Source organism: Schistocerca gregaria, chromosome 1 (assembly GCF_023897955.1).
Source record: "Schistocerca gregaria isolate iqSchGreg1 chromosome 1, iqSchGreg1.2, whole genome shotgun sequence".
In the NCBI taxonomy this organism is placed as follows: domain Eukaryota; kingdom Metazoa; phylum Arthropoda; class Insecta; order Orthoptera; family Acrididae; genus Schistocerca; species Schistocerca gregaria.
In genome coordinates, this window is record NC_064920.1 from 533,788,328 (window position 1) to 533,801,265 (window position 12,938).

Sequence of the window (12,938 nt, forward strand, 5' to 3'; positions counted from 1 at the left end):
ACTAAACTGGTATGTTTTCTCTAATGTATATACATTGTCTAGCAGAATTCTGTCTCCGTAATTCTTTTTCATTTCTCATATTAAGTGATTGACAGTTGAAACAGGTCAAACTTTTTACCAATTTTTGTGATTTTTTGAGTGAGTGTCAGATTGAGTACTCCACAGACAATGTCTTGTTTCATCAAATCACTTCTTTTATGAAAGAGAAAGTGAATGATAAACAGTAGTGTAAGCCAAAAAAGAACTATGCCACTTACAATATGGAGTTGACATGTAATTAGAGTAACATAATAATTTAACCAAGTATAAATAACTGACAAGTTATAAATTTATAAATCATACACTAAAAGGATATCAAGGCTGTAATGCATCCCATGACAGTTCCAATCAGGAGAGATAAACTGAAAATCACGAAGAAATCCCCCAATGCTCTAAAGAATGCATCAGTTTCAAAACCTCCTGATCCTGATTGGTACCTTTCTCCATAATTTTGTATAGCTCTGGAAACAAAATAAATTGTTATTTTGTCACAATTATAGAAACTTGAATTGATGTCATGCTCAATGCAACTTTATAGCAACATTCTACTCAGTTATCCAGTATAAACTCACCCGCTTAAAACAATAGCAACTGCATCATTTAGGACACTTTCACCAAAAACAAGTGCATACAAATTGACATCAACATGAAGGTCGTTGAAAATGGCTAATATTGTCAAAGGATCTGTTGGAGAAATGAGGGCACCAAAGTATAAAGTATCCAAAAACGTGAAACTTGACTTCAGATAGGGTCGCAACTGGATGAAACCATACATCAAAGCACTGTAACAGTTTGAAAACACTATATTCACATACTGCTTTATATAACAGCCAAAAGTAATTCTAATTTACATAAAATTCTCATTTTTAGGCACAAGAAAGGCGGAAAAACATTCTTACCCCACAGCAAACGATGACAGTGTTGTGCCAATCAGTGCATAGGTCAAAATAGCCCCAAGGTTCCGAAAGAAGTATTTCTGGTTAATAAATAAAAGTATCATGTCAGTCATGTAAAGCAGAATGAATAAAACTGATTATTCACAGTAGTTATAAGTATAAGTAAATTTTGTGTGTTTGTAAGACTTGGAGGAATCACTAGAACATTACAAAATCACGTATGAAGTTTAGTCACAAAGGTTACACCTGAAATTTGTACCACAAATATTTGAAAGCAACATATAGTTACTCAATCCTGTTACTTTACATCCTGCAACAACAGAAACTGACTTATTATTACTGAACTTCAAGATTTTCCTAGAATTTTAAGGTGCTATTGTTCCTAATAGCACTGTACAAATTGTGACCAGTGTTTATTTTCAGCAGATATTCCCACAATACTGGTACCATCTAATATACTGCCACTGGCTTTTGTGTAATTATCAGCTCTCATAAACAACCCCACTCACATGAACCATGGACCTTGCTGCTGCTGCGCTGGTGGGGAGGCTTATGTGCCTCAGCGATACAGATAACCGTACTGTAGCTCCACCCACAACGGAGGGGTATCTGTTGAGAGGCCAGACAAACATGTAGTTCCTGAAGAGGAGCAGCAGCCTTTTCAGTAGTTGCAAGGGAAACAATATGGATGATGCCTGATCTGGCTTTGAACATCAACCAAAAATGCCTTGCTGTGCTGGTAGTGCGAATGACAGGGGAAACTACAGCCATACTTTTTTTCACCTCTACTGTGTGGCATCCTCTAAGGTAAAATATTCCAGAGGTAAAACAGTCCCCCCATTCAGATTTACAGGTGGGGAATACTTAGGAGGATACCGTTAACCCTGAGAAACAGAACTGGTGTTCTATGGATTGGAGCGTGGAATGTCAGTTCCTTTAATTGGGTAGGTAGGCTAGAAAATGTAAAAAGGGAAATGGGAGTTACTGAAGTTTGTTTGCAGGAGAAACAGGACTTCTGTTCAGGTGAATACAGAGTTATAAATACAAAATCAAATAGGGGTAGAGCAAGAGTAGGTTTACTAATGAATAAGGAAATAGGAACACAGATAAGCTACTATGAATAGCACATTGAACGCAGCATTACTGCAGCAAAAAATAGACATGAAGCCCACACCCACCACAGTAGTACAAGTTTATATGCCAATTAGCTACACAGATGAAGAGATTGAAGAAATATATGATCAGACACAACAAATTATTCAGACAGTTACGGGACACAAAAATTTAATTGTGGTGGGGGCTGGAATTCGATAGTAGAAAAAGGAAGAGAAGGAAAAATAGTACATGAATATGGACTAGGAAGGTTTCAGATTGGTTATGTAATGGTACTGCAGAGATTTCGGAAACAGATTTTACACTGTAAGATATTTCCAGTGGCAGATGCCGACTCTGACCACAATGTATTGGTTATGCACTGAAGATAAAAACCGAAGACATTACAGTAAGATAGGAATTTAAGGAGATGGGATCTGGATAAACTGAAAGAACCAGAGGTTGAGAGTTTCAGAGGAAGCATTAGGCGACAACTGACAAGAGCATGGGAAAAAATATAGTACAAGAGGAATTGGTAGCTTTGAGAGATGAAATAGTGAAGGCAGCAGGGGATCAAATAGGTAGAGAGATGAGGGCTAGAAGAAATCCTAAGGCAACATAACACATACTGAATTTAACTAATGAAAGGGGTAAATATAAAACAGCTATAAATGAAGCAGACAAATGGAAATAAAATTGCCTAAAAAGAAGGATTTAGAAACATATATCATTAGGGAAAAGATTGACACCCCCTACAGGAAAATTAGAGACACCTTTGGAAAAAAGAGAACCACCTGTATGAATATCAAGAGGTCACATGGAAAGGCAGACCTAAGCAAAGATAGGAAAACTGAAATGAGTATCTAGAGGCTCTGTACAAGGGAGATGTGCTTCAGGGCAATATTATGGAAATGGAAGAGGATGAGTATGAAGATGAGATGGGAGATATAATACTACGTGAAGAATTTGAGAGACTACTGAAAGACCTCTGTCAAAATAAGGTCCCGGGAGTAGACAACATTCTGTTAGAGCTACTGATAGCTTTGGGGGAGCCAGCCATGATAAAACTCTTCTATCTGGTAAGCAAGAGGTAGGGGACAGGCAAAATACCCTCAGACTTCAAGAAGAATATAACAACTCCAATTATAAAGACTGTATGTGCTGAAAAGTGTGACAATTACCAAACAATCAGTCTAATAAGTCATGGCTGCAAAATACTAACATGAATTCTTTACAGGAAAATGGAAAAACTGGAGGAAGCCAATCCCCAGGGAAGATCAATTTGGATTCCAGAGAAATGTAAGAACACGCGAGGCAAACCTGACCTCACGATTTCTCACGGAACATAGGTTAAGGAGAGGCAAACCTATGTTTATAGCATTTGTATACTTGAACAGAGCTTTTGATCATGTTTGCTGGATGCTCTTTTTGAACTTACGAGGGTGGCAGGGGTAAAATACAGAGATCAAAAAGCTGCTTACAACATGTACAGAAACCAGATGGCAGTTATAAGAGTTGAGGGACACGAGAGGGAAGCACTGATTGAAAAGGCGGTGAGGCAGGGTTGTAGCCTATCCTCAATGTTATTCAATCTGTACATTGAGCAAGCAGTAAAGGACACAGAAATAAATGTCAGTGAAATTGTAATTCTGTCAGAGACAGCAAAGAAGTTGGAAGAGTAGCTGAACAGAATGGACAGAGTCTTGAAAGGAGGACATAAGATGAACATCAACAAAAGCAAAATGAGGACAACGAAATGTAGCTGAATTAAATCAGGTGATGCTGAGGGGATTAAATTAGGATATGAGACACTTAAAGTAGTAGATGAGTTTTGCTATTTGAGCAGCAAAATAACTGATGATGGCTGAGGCAGAGTGGACATAAAATGTAGACTGGCAATGGCAAGAGAATCATTTCTGAAGAAGAGAAATTTATTAATACCGGGTAAAGACTTAAGTGTCAGGAGGAAGTCTTTTCTGAAAGTATTTGTATGAAATGGTAGCCATATATGGAAGTGAAACTTGGACGTTAAGCAGTTTAGATACGAAGAGAATAGAAGCTTTTGAAATGTGGCGCAATAGAAGAATGCTGAAGATTAGATGAGTCTATCACATAACTAATGAAGAAATACTCACTGGAAATGGGGACCAAAGAAATTTGTGGGACAACCTGACTACAAGAATGGATCGTTTGGTAGCACACATTCTGAGATGTCAAGGGCTTGTCAATTTAGTACTGTAGGGAAGTATCGGGGGGGGGGGGGGGGGGGGGGTGGCGTAAAATTGTAGAGGGAGACCAAGAGATGAATACAGTAAACAGATTCAAAAGTATGTAGGTTGCAGCAGTTACTCAGAGAAGAAGAAGCCTGCCCAGGATAGAGCAGCATGGAGAGCTGCATCAAATCCGTCTTTGGACTGAAGATGATGACGACGACAACATCGAAAATCTAATACAACATTATGAGCGAGTTCACAAATTTCGACATATAGTCAGCACTTCTAATGTTGTTTCTTAGCACTTACAGGACCACACATGACACGAATAGTTCAGTGCAAACATTACAGAGTTGGCAGATGCAATTACTGCTCCACTTGCAGCACCCAGAAGCGAGTCTGTCATGAACAATGCATTACGTGTGTTTCCAAGCCCAGTGATCACACACTTTTATTAAATCACATCCCTGGATGGCCACAATGATGGCACCCATTGAGGGCTGCATCATATACAGTGTCACCAGCATGGAAGGCCTGCAATGGGGACAGCAGAACTAACTGCAGTTCTTACCCAGCTTGTACATGCACTGCACCCACTGGTTTACCACATGCATTACAACCACTGGTTTATCAGCTGTACGGCCCCACCAGTATCAGTGACCGGGGAACTAACAACAGGCAAACCTCACCAGAACTGCTATCTTATAACAGACTGTGCTCGGACTGCGACATATCAGGCAATGACAATATATGCCAGCAAGCAAATGCCACTTACAACGTAGGTCCAATTTCACCACAACAGTAGGACATCAATATGGCTAATCCCTCCCACTTCATGCCACTCTTCCAACTTAGTAGACACCACCTGGGTCACTTCCAATCCTACATACCAATACCAGGGGAGAGGGACCTCAGTTTGGGTGGCAGTATTGATATCTTGTCAGAGATAGTCTACAGCTGCAGATAGTTTGTCACCAAAGGGTAGCGTATCACTGACCACAGTCAAATAGGTTAGTAGACCCCGTGACATAATGCTGTTAAAAGACAAACCTTTGACCTGAGTACTTCACATGGTTTCAAGACTCATTAGTCTGTTCCATCGCGTTATCTATTTAAGGGATATAATAAAAACAATTGCCACACTTTCTGTTTTACATGGTTGGATTTCACCTGGACTGACTGTGACCATGCTGTTGAACAGCTGGGAACTCGTTTGCAGAACGTGACTTTGGCTGTTAACTGCACTACCACTATTTGTTTATCTGTGTGTTAATGCCTATAGCAATCTTCGTCTGTTGAAATAAATCACAGTGCAGATCTTTCCTTTTTCCTTCTTTAACAATCTTTCTCTATACATTCTGCAGCATAGGATCCTCTTAATCTTTTTCCAATTTTACGATTACACAAAATGTAAGTTTGTGCAGAAAATTGGAATGGTTTCACCCAAAAATGCTCTGGAATATTCAGTACTTTTTATGACACAGTGTTGGATATATCATCCAAGTTCCACTTCAAAAATACAAGAGACTCAAAATTACATGTAGCACTGTTAACTCCTGTACTTATTAATAAACATACCCCCCCCCACCCCTCCAATACAAAGAAAATCTGGAGAACAGTAATATCAAGTTGCTCACTTTGTTGGGTAGCTTTCAAACACAGCTAAAATTCAGTTCTTTAACAGCAAAGCTATTTGGAAAAAAAAAGAAAATCACTATGCAGTACAAGAGACTACAATGCCATTTAGAGGTAATGTTATGAAGAAAACTGAACTTACCCTTTTCAAGCTATAACCAGCATGAAAAATGATTGGTGGTAATATAATATTGAAAAATATTTCTGGATCAAATGTAGCCTGAAACAGACAATGCATAGGATTATTTTTCCAAGTGACTAGGAACAATATCTAGATTTGAAGTTGATAAGACAATTTTATTACTAAAGTGGATGATTAGGTAATTACTAATGGAGCAGTAGCACAGCTGACTATGGAATTTAGCAAATAACAAATCTGGCAGAAAAAATAACATCAAATTTGGAACAGAACTGAATTTTTCCAAAGCACTGAATTTGGCAACAAACAGCATGACACCGACAAAAAATAGCACTTAACATGGAAAAAATAACACAGAATGTGGGGGGAAAAAAGAACAAGGAAGGAAGGAAGGAAGGAAGAAAGGAAGGAAGGAAGAAAGAATCTGGCAAGGCAAAAAATGACCCCAAATTTGGCAAAAAATAATAATGAATTTAGCAAATAAAATTTCGACAAATTTGGCAAAATAAACAACACTGAAGTGGCAAAGAAACAGTAATGAGTTTGGCCAAAATACGGCATTGAATGTGGCAAAAAAAAAAAAAAAAAAATACGAATTTGGCAAAAATTGCAACTAATCTGGCAGAAAGTAGCACCTAATTTGGCCACAAAATAAAATAATTTGTTCCTATTCCTCTCTGTTCCGTATGGAAGATTTTTGGACAGTATAATTCCTCTTGTCCTGATATATTTCTGCAAGACAAAGTCTGTGCATTCAGCATTGAAATTTTGCTGTGAATTACTTACACAACAATTGCGTTCAAACTGATTGCTCTCTGTAACTAATAAACACCACAATATTTTTATTGTTTGCTTCTGTGTGCATGACCTGCTGATTTGCATCTCATTGTCTGATCCCACTGTAGATGATCATTAACTCTGGTCATTCGTATGACCTATAGCAAGCAGATATAATCTATGGGGGATGAAAGCAGTCCTCAAGTGGAGTTTGACAGAGGAAACGTCCAAAAGGAAGTCCTCTACACTGCTGGGACTAGGCAGTTACAGCAGCAGCTGACTGCTACCAGCAGAAGACAATTCCAAAAAGCACGTATGACATGAACATCAAATTTGATGTTCCTCATCATTTACATCCTATTACAGATGAATTTTGTTATTTCATACCAAGGCAGTACATTTTCACTGCCAATACTCATTTCTTGGAGAGAGAAAGAAAACAAAAGAAAAAAGAATCCTGATGTACAGATTGCAGCTAAAAGATGTGTTGTCTCCTATTAGCACACTTCAACTTGGCAGAATGGCTTTGTCATCAAGCACAGATATGAACGGAACTTTAACAGGAATTTTAAACACCTTCGAGTTTCCTGAGGCAATAAATTAAGTAATAAGAGTTAACTGCACATTGGTTGTAGGTATTGCAATGAGTTTGTGTGTGCCCAGAAATCAAAGTACAATCACAATCTGGATTATATTCAACAAGATAACGTTCCACTATTGACGGTACAAAAATCTGCTGTCAAAATTTTTATTTACAAAACATCAACAAAATTATAGTACATATACTGGGTATTCTGTAGCTAAATGATTATAAAGAAATATTCTATAACAGTCTCTCTAAAATGTAGAATGGCAGATACATACCTTAAGTTCAATTTCACTGTCATCAACATCAATTTCTCCTCTGAATGTATAGGCATACGTCTTGTTTGGAACATTTGGTGACCCTCCTTTGTTTGGAAAACGTAGCCATAAGGAATCCGGAGGCAAAGACAGATTATATTTGTCTTTCTCAGGTACAACAGTCATGTGTACAACAGAACTGGCATTTCCAGCATATCGTATAAGAGCTCCCACAATAAGGCCTTGAAAGAAAAAAAGGATGCTTTCAGTTCCAATTAGTATGAGGCAGCATTATGTTTTCAACATTTTATTGTATGGAACTGGGGACCTAGAAATGACGGAGAGGCTTCTTCCCTGCCATAGCCCGCAGTGGTTCACAACCCAACAACACGCTACAGCAGTCCACTCACCCCACCGCCGTCCCTCACCGAACCCAGGGTTACTGTGCGGTTTGGCCCCCCAGTGGAGTCCCCGGGAATGTCCCACACCAGATGGAGACAGTGTTTGGGCAGCAATCGCCAACGTAGTGTAACTGAGGCGGAATAAGGGGAACCAGCCTGCATTCGCCATGGCAGATGGAAAATCTGCCTTTAAAACCATCCACAGACTGGCTGGCACACCAGACCTCCACACTAATCCGCCTAGCAGATTCGTGCCGGGGATTGGCATGCCTTCCTCTCCAGAAAGTAGTAAATAAGACTGCACGGCTAACCGGTCAGGTATGTTTTCGACACAGTAATTTATATAAATTGCACATGTTGCTATAGTGTTCTGATATTTGGAAAACAGGAATACTTGTCAGCCAAGATCTATGTTTTAGTATTTTTATTTTTATTTCCTCAATGAGAGGCTTTGACAGAGTCCAGACGTCATCTACAGATCTTCTGGAAATAATACTACTGTAAATAAATTGCACAACTTAATGCCCATCAGTGTCCAGAAGAGTCTTAAAGTGCAGAACTGCATTCAGCAAGGCAGAACGAAGCATGTCTGTAGGTATGCTGGCAACCTCTTATGATATTCTGCACTTCCGATCAGCACATGTGTGAATGTTCCCCTCGTAAACCCTCTCTTCAGGTAGACCCACAACCAGAAATCATGGAGTGAGATCAGGTGATCATGCCTGCCAAGCATTTGGAAATGATCGACTGATAATTTAATCGTTTCCAAACGTGTTTCAGAGAACTAGGTGAACTTCATGAGTGATGTGCGGCGGACCCCATTGCGCTTGACAACTGTTGAGTTCAATGTGTCTCCCTCCTGTAGGGCAGGTATGACATGCTGGCGAAGTGTATCGCAAAAACACTGGCCAGTCACATTGCATTTCTTTGGTCCTTGAGCACTAACCTGTTCAAAAGAGAATGAGCCAATGATGAACATAGCCGTGAAGCCACACCACCTGGTGATACATTCAACATACAGAGGTACTTCATGCACAGTGACTGGAGGTGAAGATCCCCACACTTGGCAATTCTGGGCATTCACTTCACTTGTCAGAGAAAAATGTGCTTAGTCTGTCCATTAGATGGTCCCTTGTCAACTTCAATCCTTGCACAAGAAACTGGACAGCCATGTGTCCTGTGGTGGAAGCTTCTTTACGATGCAGTTGTGTACTGATACCATTTGAAAATGGTTCGAAACACGTTCCGTACAATGGACCAAGGGATGTTCAAGTGTCATGACACAACATGCGCACTGCCTGATGATCAGGAATTTTACACTGTTGTCTGCCACAGCAACAGCGATTTCATCAACCACCTGTGGTGCAACCTGTTGTCGGCCTCTTCCTAGAGCAAAAGCTCAGTTCTCCAGTCGATTCAAACTATTTCGTCATGCTCCACACAGCAGTTACAGAAAGAGGACCCTTCAGTAATCCTTTCAGCCAATGATAATCTCGCAGTGCAGCTGCAGCATTATTGTTTTGATAGTAGTGCTTCACCAATAATGCCCTGCTCCTTTTGTCCAAGCTCATGTTGACACGTCATGTGCACTGTAACTGGTCAGGTGTGACACACTATATATCATGATGACAGCACCAGGTGACCATAGTTGGAACTGGATGGTAGCACTGTGATGCGTGGAAATCATGCACCCCATACTCTGGACAATAATGTTAATGCTACCAAGTTTGGTACTGATACGTGATTAGTTTCTATGTTATAATGTGTTAAACAGGGAAAGTTTAATTATAACCACCCAGTATATACATATATGAGGGCTGGAACTTAAATAGTGGCAACTATTTATTCACAACCAATGCAAAAGAGTTACATGTTTGCACCTGTTACTGTCCTTCAAAGTAGTTGCCAGTTTTGTGTAAAACCCGTTGCCAGTGATGTGAAAGGCGCAGTATACCGTTAGCAGAGCCTGTTCTGTTGATGGTGCGAATGGAGCGGTCTACTGCCTGTTGAATCTCTGGGACAGTTCTGAAGCGAATGCTATGAAGTGGTTCCTTCATCTTCGGAACCAAATCAAAGTCACAAGGACTTAAGTCCGGGGTGTGTGTTGATGGTGCATTACTTTCCAGTCCCAGCTTGCTCTGTATGTGCATGTGCATTGTCCTGCAAAATGATGGGTGTGTTGCGCAGAAAGTGTCGGTGCTTCTTTCCCAAAGCTGGTTGCAGGTGGTGCTCCAAAAACGAACAGTAATACTGTGTATTGATGGTCTGCCGTGGAGGAACATAATGTGTTGGGATAACACCATCACAGTCGTATACGAGAATCATCGTAACTCTACACTGCTCGATTCACACCATCAACAGAACAGCCAGTGCTGACGGTATACTATGCCTTCTATATCGCTGGCAATGGGTTCTACACAACGCTTGTGAGTACTTTGAAGGACAGTAACAGGAGCAAACATGTAACTCTTTTGTACTGGTTGTGAATAATAGTTGCCACTGTTTAAGTTCCAACCCTCATATAAAGAAATGTTTACAGGGGACAGGACATGTGGTTAGTCTTGGTACCATCCTGGCGTTTCCCTGAAATTATTTGGGGAAACTTAATTAGAATGGCCAAACAGAGCATGAACCTTCCAAATCAGAAGCCTGCGTCTTAGCTGTTCAGTCACTGGGAGCATGATGTAGCACATTCCTCATTTACCCAATGCTGATTTCCATATTATTATTCATGGTATTAAAAAGTTAGCTTTTATTTCCATGTCACCACTGATGTATTTTCCAGTAGATCAGCACCGTCCCAACACCATTATCCTTGTCTGATTTGATCCGTAAGTGACTGCTTACACTTGGGCAACTAGTACTCCACATGACATGTCCTTGATGTGTACATTATTTTGGAATGATGCTAAGTAACATGACAGTGGTTCCTACGACTATGAGGATGGCAAGGTTGCATGTAACAGAACAACTGTTGCAATCAAATGTTCATTACATGGAAAAGGAAGATAAACATTATTCTTGCCAGTACATTTCATGAAGAATTCAGATGAATGTTACAAAAACCATTTTTTTTTCTCTTGCACTTAAGAGATGTTGACAAGAATGATTGACACCCTGAAAGCTACTAAATGGTGTAATCACGGCTGCAAGAAATTTTCTCCGATGTTCCACTATATACATGATGATTCTCAACCAATACAGAACTTTTCAGAAGAGCAGTTAAAACATAATATTCTCACTATTTAAAAAAAAAAAAAAGAAGAAAATTAACTGCCACCCAAGAGAATTCAAGTAGGGTGCTGCATAAAAGACAGCCATCTTAATTCCAAGATACTATTCCAGACATGTTGCCAAAAGTTACAAAAAAAGTGCTCTAAATAGATAATGTATGCTCTAACTAAAGTACAATGAATTCAACAATGAAAAATGGAACCAAGTTGGTATACTGCTGTGTGAAGCTGTAACTAATTATGTCCACTGGCGTATTATGAAAATGATTTAGATGTCTAGTCTGCTTCATTTTTTGATGATTTTTTTCTCTTCATGAGTTATTTCAATGATTTCCTGGTTGGTGGATATTTCCATTCATTTTATCCACAACAGTGGTCTCCAGCATCATACATCAAATTGTTCAAGAGATGTCTCTTCAAATTTGTCCACTGTCCACATTTCACAGCCATAAAAAACATCAAACAATTCTGCCCCACTTTTGCATACCTGAGCTTCTCTAAACCTAAACTGTTACTTCATTTTCTCAAATTTTATTGTTTATGGGCCTTGGAGCAGACTAGTATTTCTGGCTGTTGTGTGTTAATTTTAATCTTATATTCATCTATAACTAATGGATCAATATATTCTAAGTGTCTTTGAATTTTCTTGATCTGGTACCCCATCCACAGACATAAATGCCTGTATTGTTTCTCTACTTGTTTTGGTACTGTATTTCTCGCACTGATGAATTGAATGCGATTAAACACTTGTTCTGTGTTACTTGTCTTTATTATTTCCACCTTTTTACTGTATAATTTCATAATTATTCTTGTGTTACTAAATTATAACTGGATCATGCTTTACAGAGGTCTTCAATAGCTATTTAAATTGTTCTAGCATACAGAACACAGCCATATGTTGCCTATTATGTTATTTGAGCTCAGTATGTGTTCTAAAATTCTGCAAGCAATGGAAGCCAAGGATATTGGACATTAGTTTTGTGGGTCACTTCTGCTACCATTATTGTAGATGAGTGTGATTTGTGCTTTCTTGTAATTACTGACCATAGTTAATACTACTACTGAAAGAGGAGCTAACTCAGTGGCTAACTTGGGATCTGGCATGGATTCCACTGCAGGTTCTACTGGAGCTTTCTTCAGTTTTAGCAATTTCAGGTGATTCTCAACACTGCTGACACCAATACCTCTAACACTCATCTTTGCAATGGCACAGTAATTAAACTGGGCAGTACTCCTGGATGTTCCTTTATAAACAAACATTTGAAAACAGTTCGGCAGTTCTGTTTTTCCTTTGCTACACTCAGTTTCGGCTCATGTCTCTTCAACAAGTATATGAACACTTAACTCTGCCTTTCCAGCATGAAAATAATTTCTTTCAGTTTAGTGGGAGGCTGTTCAATAATATTCTGCCATGCTAGTCGAAGGCTTCATCCATCACCCTGTTGATAGCTAAACAACAGCACTCTGCTTTAAATTAATAGCAGTAGTACAGAGTTGAGGACAGGCGCATACAAAAGAGAATGAACACTTGCCAGTTTTAAGAAGAAATCCTATGATGGGCTACAACACACACACACACACACACACACACACACACACACACACACACACACACTGCGTTTTGTATCTCACTTACATCGCCTATTTATTTGATTCCCTTAGAATTTATG

The 12,938-nt window shown here is 39.3% G+C and overlaps 1 protein-coding gene across 1 annotated transcript in view; it reads right to left on the reverse strand.

The window, feature by feature from the left end:
- The window catches only part of LOC126355248 (sodium/hydrogen exchanger 7), a 148,362-nt gene that overhangs the window by 121,083 nt on the left and 14,341 nt on the right, over positions 1 to 12,938 (reverse strand). The window contains exons 2-6 of the mRNA XM_050005533.1: positions 7,656 to 7,876; positions 6,018 to 6,095; positions 939 to 1,015; positions 612 to 821; positions 354 to 500 (exon numbers count right to left, since the gene is read on the reverse strand). Of these exons, the coding sequence (XP_049861490.1) occupies positions 354 to 500; positions 612 to 821; positions 939 to 1,015; positions 6,018 to 6,095; positions 7,656 to 7,876 (733 nt within the window). The remainder of the gene's footprint in view (positions 1 to 353; positions 501 to 611; positions 822 to 938; positions 1,016 to 6,017; positions 6,096 to 7,655; positions 7,877 to 12,938) is intronic.